The 14,267-nt window shown below is 36.3% G+C and overlaps 1 protein-coding gene across 5 annotated transcripts in view; it reads left to right on the plus strand.

Moving 5' to 3' along the window:
* The window catches only part of ANKRD28 (ankyrin repeat domain 28), a 115,669-nt gene that overhangs the window by 23,340 nt on the left and 78,062 nt on the right, over positions 1 to 14,267 (plus strand). For 2 of the 5 annotated variants that reach the window (XM_006770179.2, XM_015568100.1), the window contains one exon: positions 7,234 to 7,317. In XM_006770179.2, coding sequence (XP_006770242.1) covers positions 7,234 to 7,317 — 84 coding nt within the window. Of the gene's footprint in view, positions 1 to 4,297; positions 5,838 to 7,233; positions 7,318 to 14,267 lie in introns of those variants that run through there. The other 3 variants (XM_015568102.1, XM_006770178.2, XM_015568101.1) reach the window with 3 other exon arrangements.

The raw sequence follows: 14,267 nt of genomic DNA on the forward strand, positions 1-14,267 counted from the left end.
TTGGTTGTCAGCCATTTTGGAAATATGATTGGGTAAATGTTTTTAAATGACATAGGTTATAAATTCATTACATGAAGAAAATCAAATTGGACCTTTTAAAAGGATTTTGAATTCATCATTTTTTAAATACACAGCTGACCCTTGAACGACGTGGAGTTGGGATGCTGACCTTCCCTCTATCCTGAACAGTTGAAAATCTACATATAATTTTTGACTCTTATTAGTAGCTTAACCACTAATAGACTATTATTGACTAGAGGCCTCACTGGTAATATAAACAGTCAATTATATATTTTTATGGTTTATATACTGTATTCTTACAATAAACTAAGCTAGAGAAAACATTAAGAAAAGCATAAGGCAGAGATAATACATTTACAATATTTATTGGGCGGGAAAAACCCCACATGTAAAATGGACCTGTGTAATTCAAACCTGTGTTGTTCAAGGGTCAACTGTGTGACATTTTTGCAGTGGCTGTACTAATCATATGGAAATCTGACCAGCATCATGGAAAGCAACAATTTCTTAATTTTCCCCCTCCTTCTACCCTATTTTCTTTTAAATCTGTTCATAAGTCTTTTTCTAAAGTACACAGATGAAGTATAGTTCAAGGTGATAGTTTAGGCCCTGGCCAGTGTGTCTCAATTGATTGAGCGTCGTCCCATGCATTGAGAGGTTGCTTGCTTGATTCCCGATCAAGGTTCATGCCCAGGTTGTGGGCTCCATCCCCAGTAGGGGGCAGACAGGAGGAAGTCGATTAATGTTTGTCTCTCTTCCTCTTCCTTCCTCTGTCTCTAAAAAAAACAATAAAAACTTTTTTTTTTAAGATGATTGCTTAGGATTCATGAATTATGAGAAATGTTTCTGAAACATGGTTTGAACTCACTTCCTTACTATCCTTCACCACAATACATGTAAACTAGGTTGGCCCATAGTAGTCACTTAATCCTAAAGTAAAGTATTTTATTCTGTGATAATCAAGATGGGTTTGCAGATTTGTAAGAGATAAATTGAGCTTTGGATGGACTGTCTATGCAAAAAGGAAAAAATCACGTGTGTCAAAAAAATTAGGAACCTAAAATTATCTTCTAGGATGTTAAATTTTATCAGTAAAATGAAGGTTAAATGCATTTTACTATTCCTTGATTTGGTGAAAAGTAGGAGTAAGCTTTTGATAAGATACATTTTAGCATAAAGTACAGGAGGTTAATGAAGTAGTCAGGGTTGAAATTGTTGGTTTACTAAACACAGTATATATAATTTGGCCTAAAAAGCAAGGGCCTCAAGAAATAAACCACAGTCCCTTACCATTGTTCAACTGAAACCAACAACAACAACAAAACACACAAACAATAACATAATGTTGAACTTAAGTTTGCACAGACTTTGTCAATATGTTACAAGTACTTTCTCCATCTATAATTTCTTAAATACTTATTTATTACCTGTCTCCTTTTCAGACCTTTTAGTCCCTGGATGACGCTCCATCCACTGAGCCAAACAGCTAGGGCTACAATATTTCTTATAGATAAAAAGCTCTGGAAAATATAGGCTCTGGGAATTTAGGTAGTTTGCCCAAAGACACATAAATAATGGAATCAGAATTTGTTCTCAAGGTAGGCTGACTCCTGAGCCCTTAGTTTTAGCTGTCATTTTATATCATTCTATACTATATAATAAAAGCCCAGCAACTAAACAGCAGAACAACCAGTTGACTAGTCGCTATGATGCATGCTGACCACCAGGGGGCAGACGCTCAATGCAGGAGCTGCCCCTGGTGATCATTGTACTCCCACAGTGGGAGTGCCACTTGGCTGACTGGGATGAACGGTGCACAGCAGCTCAGAGGGCGGGTCCACAGCTGCTCTGCTGACTAGGATGAGCCCCGCACCAGGCCATGAATCCTGTGCACCAGGCCTCTAATTGTTTTATATCCTGTTAATTTCTACACTTAAGTTGGCTTGCCTACACCTTACTGCCTCCTGTATTTTCTGATTAAAGTGTCTGTGTGGCCCTAGCTGGTTTGGTTCAGTGGATAAAGCATCAGCCTGCAGACTGAAGAGTCCCAGGTTCGGTTCTGGTCAAGGGCATATGCCTGGTTGTGGGTTTGATCCCCAGTAGGGGACGTGCAGGAGGCAGCCAGTCAATAATTCTCTCATCATTGATGTTTCTATCATTCTCTCCCTCTCCCTTCCTCTCTGAATCAATAAAAATGTATTTTTTAAAAAGTCATTAACTTGTTTAGAAAAAATAGTGTGTGTGTGTGTGTGTGTGTGTGTGTGTGTGTGTGTGTGTGTGTGTGAATCCCCCCATTGTGTTTTATAATTTCGCCATTCTCAGTCTTGTGATATAGTAGAATTTGTTTCAGTGAAATTATTTACAGTCGAAAGAAAGTGGAAGAAGCTGTATGTTTATAAAACAGTCCCTGTCTTCAAGGACCTTGTTTTCTGCTTAGGAAGACTTAACTATGGAAATTAACTTAGAACAAGAAACAAGATAGACCTGCTTAAGTCTCATTAGGTGAATTTATTTATACATTGGGTACTTTAGAATAAGTTAAAATTTCCCATAAAAAATATTTGTGGGTTTTTTTTGGGGGGTCTGGGGAAGAAAAAAACAGAAGATAGAATATTAGGGTATTGTTACTATAGTGGTTTTATTTTCAGATATTTCACAAATATCAAGATGATATTTTTTATTTGGTTATCTGGAGGTACTTAACATCATTTTTTGTATGTCAAAATATTTGCATGTCTTTAATTTGACCTTAAACCATTGTATATATTTTAAAATACAATTATGTAAATTGTTAACATATTTTAGTATCTTTGTATAGCTCTATCTGGGTTATAGGTTTTTTTTCATAAGTTGATATTTAATGGTTTTTGTTCTTAAATTCTTGCATACTTATCTGTAGCATGCTAGGGTGTTTTTTTGTTTGTTTGTTTTCTTCACGTTTTGGTAAATAAACTGGCTTAAATTAATGTGATAAGACTAGCCCTGAAATACCCATTTAAAAATAACTTGTTTGGGAATATTATCACAACAAATAGTATATTCCTTTGTTACCCAAACCTTTCACAACCATTATAGGTTGCAAAGATCTTGAGAGAGAGAGAATGTGTGTATGTGTGTACACATACACTCAGTGGAAGCAGACTAGGTTGGAAAGAGCATGTGTTTGAAATTAGGCACAACTTTACTAATTTGTATGACTTTGGATAAAACATTTAATTTCTGAGTCTGTTTTTTCCTGTATAATATGAGAATGTAGCAAGGTTAATGTGCAGACAAAGTACAGCACCCTAGCACATCATAAATGTTCAGAATAACTATTATGTTTATTAATAAAAATGCTAGTTGATAGAAGAAAAAAGAAAGATTGAAAGGGAAGTATGGTATTGCGTTTATAATTTTTCTGTTGAGAAATAACCCCATTGGTTGAGTAAACAGAAATGGGGGAAGAAAGCCAACTATAAATGGATAGTTTTTGAGACTCATTTGTAGCTTTGGGAATATTAATTTTATAGGGGCGGGAGATTTTTTGCTTTTTTTGTGTTACCTTTTGCCTTTAACATAGATGATTCTGTGCCAGGGACTTTAAACAATAGTTTCATGTTTTTAACAGATTTTAAGACTTTATTCCATTTCCAGATGGGAAGATAGAATTATTCCATTTCTTCGGTGAAAATTCATCTGATCCATAGAATTTTAGAATTAGGATTTCTAACTTAAGAAATTTTTTTTCTTTAAAAATATGACTTGATTAAATTCCACAATATAAACATTGTTAGTAAACGTTAAATTTCTTTTGTTTCAACTTCTTTGCATTTTTTAAAATAACATATATCTGGTAGATTTTAAATGGTCTTGGTAAAAAATAAGAATAAAAGCTTAGGTTCATGGTTTTTATATGTTCACAAAATATTTCTCCTTCATTTCTAATTCTCTTATTTAGGTTCACTGAAGACACTCTTAAGGCAGCTGTCATTATGGGGTTAAACATTTGCTTTATTGTAACACACGAAAACAGTTAAGCTGTCTGAAATTGTTTACTTGCTAAAACCAGTGTTAGTCAGCAGAGGCAGTACACCAGATTTCCTTGTGGCTTTTAGTGGAAAATGTTAAAAAGCGCACTCATTTTTCAGTTAGAGAATTTTTCAGTTTGATCTGGATTAGTCACAGAACTGGCATGAACCTTCTAATTGTGAAGGCAGTCCAAGTGCACTGTTTTTTCTACTGCTAGAGGAAGTTACATCTCGAGCAGTAGCTCAGATCTCTGGTAAGTGTAACATGTGAGCATTACTAGGCATTTCATTCTGCGGTGCTGCAGTCTTTGCTGTTCAGACTGTTGCTCAGTTGGAATGCTTCTGTGGGGCCAATCCTGAAGTTCTGTAGATATTGTTTAAGGACCTACTCGTTTGGAGGTGTCAGTGGCGTTTTGCAAGATCATCTGAGTACCGGGGAAGCATCTGAAATCTACTGAAAAGGATAACTGTAACGGTTTTCACAGTGGAAGGAAACTGCATTGGCGCCGAGGCAGATGATTGAATAAAGTAGTTGGCTCAAAGAAGATGCACAGTCTGCTGTTTTTTCCTCTGAATGAAGACTATTTAGTGGAAGCTGTATTCATGTGGAGATCAAAGGAAACACTGGAATGATAAACTACTGGGGTTTTTCTCTCTCTCTCTCTTTTTAAAATGAAAAGCCTGAAGCAGTAATTTGAGCTCAAATGTCTTCTGATTCCTTCCCGGCCTGCCTGTTCTACTGGGATTCCCGCTAGCACCATTTCTGCCTGGTGCCTGTGCCCTTTTGCTGGAGCAGCCACAGACAACTGCCTGATGAAGAAAGAATGAACGCTCTGCCTTGCTTACGCTATCGATGGGAATAAAGCTATCTGTGTTTCCTCTATTATATGGAATATCTGGATTAATCAAGCTGTATTCTAGTACCAAGAGTCCTATTGTCTCTTGTGATCTGACTCATCGCATGTAAATGTACTGCAGCTTTGCCATTAATGCAGAGTGTTGTGTTTTTTTCTTTCCCAAACACAGAAAAAATTGTCAACCTCTGAGCTGCATTTAAAAAATTTGTGCTGAGCTCTAGATACTTTTTCTTTTCTTTTTCTGGATAGTGTCTGCATTAAGCCAGTGAAGCTGAAGAAATGAATACAAATTAGAAGTGGAAACAGAATAATGAGAGTTTAATTTTAATTTTCAATTATAAGCAAGCCAGCTACTGGTAACTATATGACCTTGCAGGCAAGAGTGGGTATAGCTGTAATTATCTCTGTCACAGCAGTTGTTTCTCATTTCATTCTGCATTGCGTGGTGGTGTCACCCAAAACAATGATCTTTTTATGCAAGTAAATATCTATGAGACAGAGCAATATGACTATTTTGGTAGAGGAAAAATATTTTTAAATGAGCTTGTACTCATTTTTAGTTAATTGACATGTTGATGTGAAATTTCTTTTAAGTATTGCAATCACCCAACAGAAAATAACTGAATCTTGTTGGTTTTAGGAAGTTATAAGTTATGTAGTCATAATTTTAAACTTCAGGTTTTCCGGTAGTACTTATTAACTTTTAAAAAACCAGCTGCGCTGTTCAGAGAATGATTCTAAGTGTCATACAGAAGAGGAGGAAAAACTACTTGTGCTCTTCCAACTGTGACTTTCATCACATAGCTGGGAATCTAGTGTTTTAAAAGAGCGAATGAGTCGAGTGTGTATTGTTGTTTTGGAGGAGGTAGAAGATGAATCTCCTGCATTCATTTCTAAATTGCCACAGGAAAATAAATCCCTACATGCTCCATCTTCTGGAAATGTATTGGTAAGATACGAGTTTATATGTTTACTGTATTCTACTGAACTAGCAGAATAAATTTTATTTTTTAAGAATAAAGTTAGTTTCTACTAGTTTCATTAAAAACCCAAATAAAAGCACTGTAAATGTATAAGTATGCAATATTGTATATAAAATGCACACGTCTCTGATTTTTACATTTTCAGATGTTTAGATAACATTTTAGATTTTATTTGCTATCTCTTAATCTCTTTGAAAGACTTTAAAAAAATAACTGAGAATATAGTTGTGGCAACCACGTTTCTGTTTTCATTTTGTGGTTTTAAAACTGATGTAATAAGAATGAAGAGCTTTATATTTTAGGAAAGGTTGAGTACAGCCAGCAACACTGAGGCATGGACTTTTCTGTAATGAATTTTATGTATTTACATGCAAGACTTTTTATAGGAAAAGACTCAGACTTTATTCTTAACCTTATTTTAAATGTTGTTGTCAATTGGCTTCTTATTTGACTGGTATAATATGATATCTTATCAGACTGGCCATGTCGTTGATTGAGAAATTGTTATATTTAGACATGCACGTGTTTGTCTCTTTATCAGGTATACAATTATTTTTGGTCTCCGAATAGTAGTGATTTTCATCAATTGGCAGCTTTTCTTTCTTTAGATTTCTATCTTTATACATGTAATTGCTGACCCATGCAAGTACTTTGATGCCACAAACAGAACTTTTTAAAGAGGCCTTCTTTGCTGAGCCTCAAACTTGTCAAACTACTTGTTTGACAAGTAGTTTGACAAGTTGAGTTCAAAAAGTAGAGGTTGAGAAATTTCACCCTTGTATTTGGCAGTAACTTTCTTTTTCTCATATATATAAATAAAAGGTTTGCATTTGTTATCATATCACTTAGTTTTGGTAATTTTGAATTGATTTTTTAAAATTAGGTCTTCCCACCCACCCCCACAAGGAGGAATCATGTATTTTCATGTGATTTGACTTCATGAAACTTTTGGTTAATATAAAAAAACCAAGTGATTATTGTTGCTATAGGGAAGAAAATTTTTAGATTGCAAAGTTATATGGAGCCCTAGTTGGGTAGCTCAGTTGATGGGAGCTTTGTCCCATGCACCAAAAGGTTTTGGGTTCGAGCCCCAGTCGGGGTTCGTATGGGAAGCAACCAATCTATGTTTCTCTTTCACATTGATGTTTCTCCCTGCCTGCCTGTCCCTCCCTCCCTCCCTCCCTCCCTCCCTGTTCTTTTCCTTCTCTCCCCTTCCCCCTCCCCGCTTCCTCTCCCTAAAAAAATCAATAAAAACATATCCTCGGGTGCCTATTAAAAAATAATTTTAAAAGTTATGTGGAAATATCTTTAGAATCATCCATGTGCTGTGATTAATGTTGTTATTACTCTCTTATATTTTAGCCATCACTGGTGCAAGCTATATTTAATGGAGATCCTGATGAAGTTCGAGCACTAATATTTAAGAAAGAAGATGTTAACTTTCAGGTAAAACAATTTATTCACTGATACATGCCTTTTAGCCTACTTTTAAAATCTTTTTCCTAGAGCTATGATTTTTGTTTAAAAGACATAACAATTCTGTAACAGTTGTTTTAAATGAGATTAAGAAGCATCTTGGGGCAAAAAAGGAAGGGACTGGGCATGTATTCAGAGTAATGACTAAAATACAAGAGAATTAGGAGCCTGTGAAGAGCCTTTGTTCCCCCTGGCTTTTTACTTTGAAATTTTTCACAGAAAAGTTGAAAAAATACTCTGACTATATTTTGCCACATTTGCTTTATCCAATTTACACAGATTATATATATATTTTTACATGTACATATATTTTTTTCTTCTACTGAATCCCATTTGAAAGTAAGTTGTAGACATTTTGACACTTCACTGTTCATTTCTTATATGTATTTCAAATGAGGGTTCTTTTTTGTGAACTCGAAATAAAGACATTTTTATTAAGTTTATAATACATCTAACTAGATTATAAGATCAGATTTTTCTGTAAATAATTCTGGTAAACCATACACAAAGACTCATCTGTTTGAGTCTCTTAGTAAAATAAAGAAAGATACATTGTTTGAAAAGTCTCCAAATTTAAAGATATAGTGGATTTTACATTCAGGACTGGCATAAGGGAGAGTTTTAGAAAAAAACAGGTATGTGAATAAATTTCCTCTCTGTATGTTTTCCAATAGCCAGTAGTTTCTTTAATTTACTAAACAGAGGCTGAAAATAGATAATCTCTATATATAAAAGCCTAAGCAACTGTCTGACCTTCTGACTGGCTGGGGGCAAGATGGCCCTGATCGGCCCTGATCAGCCTTGATCACTGGCCAGGCTGAAGGATCCCACCTGTGCACCGGGCCTCTAGTTTACTGTAATATCAAAGTCATTAGTCCTCTGAATTACAGAGGGTGGGGGGAAGATCATGATTCATAAAGTCACTATAGCAACACTAAAACAGATGACCTGGAAAGGATTGGTAATTCTAAGAAAACCCTGAAAGCTCATCTTGAACTCTCATCTTTCTTTCATGCAACATTACTGTGATCACTTAATGTTAAGTAGATGTAAAAAGTTTTTATCTGATATTTTAAAGGTGGATTATTTGAATAGATTTGAATATTTAGCTAAACTGGTTTATCTAACATTGGGTATTGATCAAAATGCTATCATTATATTTTCTAAAAGATTATTCCTAATCCATAAAAGAAAATTATGTTTTTCTCTCAAAGTTTTTAATTTTTTACTTAAAAATTTTTTAATTTTTTGAAAAATTGTTGACCGTATTACAGATGTCTCCCATTTCCCACCTCCACCCAGCCCTCATCCACACCTTCTCTCTGGCCATCACTACACTGTTGTCTGTGTCTGTGGGATATATATACATATATATGTGTATATATATGTATATATATATGTATATACACACACACACATACATACATATATATATTTTTTTTTATTTTTTTTATTTTTTGCGAATCCTTTCACCTTTCATCCAACATTTTCCCCTTAAACCTTCTTAAGTGAAGCTTTTTAAGTTTATATTTATTGGAAACATGCACCTAATTCAGGATTTTTTTAATTTTAATTTTTTAGTTTAAATGAAGTGCCTGGTCACTTTACCTTATGGAGATATTTTGGAGAGTCTACTTTTCTTAAGATAGAAAATAATGACCTATGCAAAGGAGGAAACAGCTTTCTGTTCTGTTTAACTCTAGGTTTTTGTTTTTTTTGTGGTGGTTGTTTTAAGTACTAGCAAATCATATCTTGGTGAGAAAGTTTGGACTATAATTCTGCTTACCATGGTGGTTAATTCATCGATCATTACAGGTCTCATTATAGTCAACACTGCTTTTCTACTATATTAATTAAATTATCCTAAATTTTAAAATTTTTATTCAGAATCATTTTTGAGCATCAGTTGATTCTGATGTGATGTCCTTGGAAGCTATTACATATGTACTAGAAGCCTGATGCACGAAATTCGTATAAGGGCCTTGGTGCCAGCTGCCACCATGGCCGGGGGCCTCTGACACCTCTGCCTTGCCACGCCCCGCCCCTGTGGCTTTTTCCGGAAGGAAGGAAGGACATCCAGAAGGATGTCCAATCTAATTAGCATATTACGCTTTTATTATTATAGATAGCTAGTGTGTTACTCCTGTGTCCCCTAAGGATTTTTAGCCTCTACTTATAGATTCCTGTCTTTACTTATGTTCAGCCATCATTTCTTAACATCTAGCTTGTTCCCTTGCTCTGAAACTTGGGTCAGAACTGGAAGCTAAGTATGTTCTGTACTTCAAATCAGTAGGCCGTTCTTGAGGATGACTCCTCTATTGCTTTCAGTGATTCATGGGTTTTTGACGAACTTTTTTATGGTTGCTTTTGGGCCTTTTCTCTTGTGACTCAGTAATTGAGAGTATTGTCATAATTGTAAGATTTGTTAAATTTTTGGCCATTCTTCTAATTCAAGATAATACTTTTTTTTCTCTTTCTGCCCCCTGTGATAAGGAATCACATCGGGTTTTAAGAGATATGTGTGTAATAAAACTTATACTGTTTTGTCATATAATATCCACTGACTCTTAATGGGTAATAAAATATTTTTAAGGTTTATGTCAGTGTGACAATGGTGTTTTTCTAAAATAAGTTTAAATATGTATTTGAGAATAATGTCTGACTTTTTGAAACTTACGTTTTTCAAAAAATTTTTAGGATGGATTAAGAGTTTCAGATTGTTTTTATTCTGTTAAATAAACATTGTTATTATTTTAGATTAGTTTCTTCAGTCATATCCTGAAGCTATTAAATATGGTGAGCCACTAAATACCATTTTCTTAATAACATACCTAACTGATTTTTAATTAAAGTCTAATTTAAAATATTATGTCTTTATAATATTTGGTCTGAGAAGGAAGTTTTTTTTTTACCTGCACATCTCCTACTGGGGATGTGCACGCAACCTAGGTACATGCCCTTGACCGGAATCGAACCTGGGACCTTTTGGTCCGCAAGCTGACGCTCTATCCACTGAGCCAAACCGGTTTCGGCGAGAAGGAAGTTTTTATAGAAGCTAGGTAAGATCATTTTACTAGGAATACTGGAGTTTTATATTTGTGGTTTTAGGCCACAAATAATTGACTACCTGGCTACATACAGGTTTTTTGATCATATAATAATGTGATCCAGAGCAAGGTGATTTGGGGGTTGGTTAAAATAGTAATGTCAGAGCTCTGGGTGAGACTGTCTATGAGACTCTCAACTCTCTCCTCATGTTAAAGAGATGAATGTTGCATCCTGTACTCATGACAACAGTAATGAGACCAAAGAAAGTGGAAAGGGGACTCTCCCTATACATTTTCTTTCTTTAATCAAGCCAAAACATCTTTTTCAGAATCCCCACAACACTTCCCCCAAGGTTCCATTAGTTACAAGCCCACTCTGAACCATTCCACCAGCAAAGGTAGACGGGGATTAGCTTTTTGCTTAGATCAGTCATTGTTCGTTGCCTGGTTCATCTGCTGAGGTGAGAACAGGGGCTTATCATCACTGATTATATTCCATATCTGGAGAAAAACAGCACTTTCATAGGAAGGAATAAAGGGAAATAGTTGTTTGGATAGGGAACCTAATAGAAGATTTTAATGACTTTCAATTTGGAAAGCTACTCGGATGTGGAAGAAGCACTGTAAACCAAAATGGTCAAACAGTAAAAAAAAATTTAAAGGCAGAATGGTATATATAATGTAAAGAACAATTGAAATAAAACTTTAAAAACTTGTATCTTCCTAGTCTTATTAGCTGTATTACTTGAGTAAATCCATTTAACTTATTTAAGACTCACTTTTCCTTTGTTGTAAAATGTGTGTGATTACATTAATGGCCTTCTGGATGTTAATAATAATAATAAAATGCCTTTCCCTAGGATCTATTAGAAATTAATGCCATGTTGTGGAGCCCAAATAATTTAAGCCGAGATATTAATAACACATTTCAGATTAAAAGTCTGACTTTATGAGAAAATTATTTTCTACAAGTAGAAATTTTTTTCTCTATCAAGAGTGATATAAATTGGTGTTAATTGTAGAATTTTATTTCAGTGACAGTTACATGCCTAAACCTTTTTATGTTACTTGATTTAATTCACAAAAGAATCTTGTAAAGTTGGTAGGTTAACATTTTCATTCCACCAATAGGTGATAAAACTGAAACTCAGAAAAGTTAAATGTCTTTAGGATCAGTAAGGATAGCAGAACAGGAATTTGAACCCACGTCAGACTTGACAGTAACTGGGGAAATAAAAAAGTAAATTGGAGAGAGGAATATTTTTCCTTTTGCCAGATAGTGTCATAAAGCAATAATGGTTCAAAAATGAATTTTTTCCTAAAAGTTATGTTCATGTTCTATGGACTTCTACCTTGTAATACAAATGTGATTCTAATTTTCATAATGCCAGACTTTAGCATTGCAAATGAGTGAATTCACAAACTTCCCGTAGTGCGTTATTTTAGCTGGGTAAAAATGACATTCAAAGTAGTATCAAACTGGGGTTAATTATAGTCCAGCCCACACGATTTTTTGTGTTTAAAACAGAGAAGGGCTTAGATTATAAGTGACCCTTTTTAAACTCAAAGACAGTTGATTTAAGAGCTAGTCAGTAGATCCTGCCTGTATTATCTGACAATATTTTTGAAAATGCTACCTTTAAATGTACAATGTCATTCAAAATATTTGGGGATTGGTTTTGCCAAAGTAGTCTTCTAAATTATTAACATCTAAACTTTCAAAAATAACTGACTGGGATTATTGAAGTGATGTTGATTTTACTTTTTCATGTGAAGTGCTTGGCAAATATAAACATACATGTATACATGTATGTATATGTACATCACACAGGCAGATGTTATGTTCTTTTGTAGCAATATTGTTGGTAGTTAACACAAAGTAGTAAACCATGAATTTATACAGGTTGCCTGAATTTCACCCACCTCCATCCTTCCCATTGTAGTCTTTTCTGGAAATTAGCTAGAAGTGCTCTAATTGTTAAGAAATTTTTCTGTGGCCATATGTCACTTCTGCTGACTATGAGCACACCAAGCTGTCAGTGTTCCTAAATTCTTAAAACCTCTTCACTCAAGTAACCTGAGCTTATGTGCACTGTGTCCTGAAACTGTATGTGGATACAGTCTTCTGAGCTACCCACAGAAATTGGTATTGGAGGCCACAACCCTCCAACCCCATCTCAAGTGTACCCACCCTGCTTTTGGCTGGCTTCCGTGTAACATGGAATAGAAAGGGCACATAAAGAAGAGAGAACCACCTCAGCTTCTTCCCAGGAGAGAATTTCCATATAGTTGCTCCATGTCTAGAAACAGCACCTCTCTTCTATTCTTGCCAGTGTTTCTAGATTTCAGCCTCACATTTAAAAAATTTTCTTCACCCATATTCAGATGTCCCTTACGATCTATAAATGAGTATATGTTCTGTCATTGTGACTAAATGGCTATTGTGGTGATCCTGAAATAAAGAAGGTGTTATGTTATAAAACCAACTAGTTTTTTTAAAAATTATATTTATTGGGGCAACATTGGTTAATAGCATAAAAATTCAGGTGTACAACTTTATAAGACACCATCTGTATAGTCTATTTTGTGCTCCTACCTGAAGTCTAGTCTCCTTTGGTCACCTCGTATTTTACCCACTTTTCTCTTGTCCTCCCCACCCCATCCCCCTTTCCCTTGTAGTAACCACCATTCTGTTTGTACCTGAATTTGAAACCAGCTTTTTTAAAAATATATATTTTTTTATTGATTTTAGAGAGGAAGGAAGAAGAAGAGAGAGACATATGCTTGTGCCCCAACCAGGGCCGGGGGTCGAGCCTGCAACCAAGGTACATACCCGGGATCAAACCTAGGACCCTTCAGTCCACTGGGCAACACACTATCCACTAAGCCAAATGGGCTAGGGAGAAATTGGTTGTTTTTGCAGCTAGAAACTGATGGTGACTTATTTTTGCATTCCACTCATATAATTTCTTATTTAGCACATATGTATTATGCATCTTTTTTCATCCCCAATATATTTTGGGAACCCATCCAGATTAGTGCATAGAGAGCTTCCTCATTCTTTGTTATAGCCATACTAGAGGCCCGGTGCACAAAATTTGTGCACGGGGCAGGGGGTGTTCCTCAGCCCAGCCTGCACCCTCTCCAATCTGGGATCCCTCTCACAATCCAGGACTGCTGGCTCCCAACTGCTCGCTCGCTTGCCTGCCTGCCTGCCTGATTGCCCCTAACTGCTTCTGCCTGCCAGTCTCATCAGCCGCTAACCACTCCCCTGCAGCCTGATAAATGCCTAACTGCTCCCCTGCCAGCCGATTGCCTCTAACTCAGGGGTGGGCAAACTTTTTGACTCGAGGGCCACAATGGGTTCTTAAACTGGACCGGAGGGCCGGAACAAAAGCATGGATGGAGTGTTTGTGTGAACTAATATAAATTCAAAGTAAACATCATTACATAAAAGGGTACGGTCTTTTTTTTTTTTTTAGTTTTATTCATTTCAAATGGGCCAGATCCGGCCTGCGGGCTGCAGTTTGCCCACTTCTGCCTGCCAGCCTGATCACCGTTGCCCACTTTCCCCACCCGCTCTCCCCTGCTGGCCTGGTCACCCCTAACTGCCCTCCCTTCCCAGCCTGCTCCCCCCATCTGCCCTCCCCTGCAGGCCTGGTGGCCCCTGACTGTCCTCCCATGCAGGCCTGGTCACCCCCAACTGCCCTCCCCTGCAAGCCTGGTCCCCCCCAACTGCCCTCCCCTGCTGGCCATCTTGTGACCACATGGGGGTGGCCATCTTGTGGGAGGGCGTGATGGTCAATGTGCATATTACCTCTTTATTATATAGGATTCAACGTGATGGTTCCAGTTTTCACTGTTTCAAGGTAG

The sequence above is a fragment of the Myotis davidii genome, unplaced genomic scaffold (genome assembly GCF_000327345.1).
Source record: "Myotis davidii unplaced genomic scaffold, ASM32734v1 scaffold962, whole genome shotgun sequence".
NCBI classification, from domain to species: Eukaryota; Metazoa; Chordata; class Mammalia; order Chiroptera; family Vespertilionidae; genus Myotis; species Myotis davidii.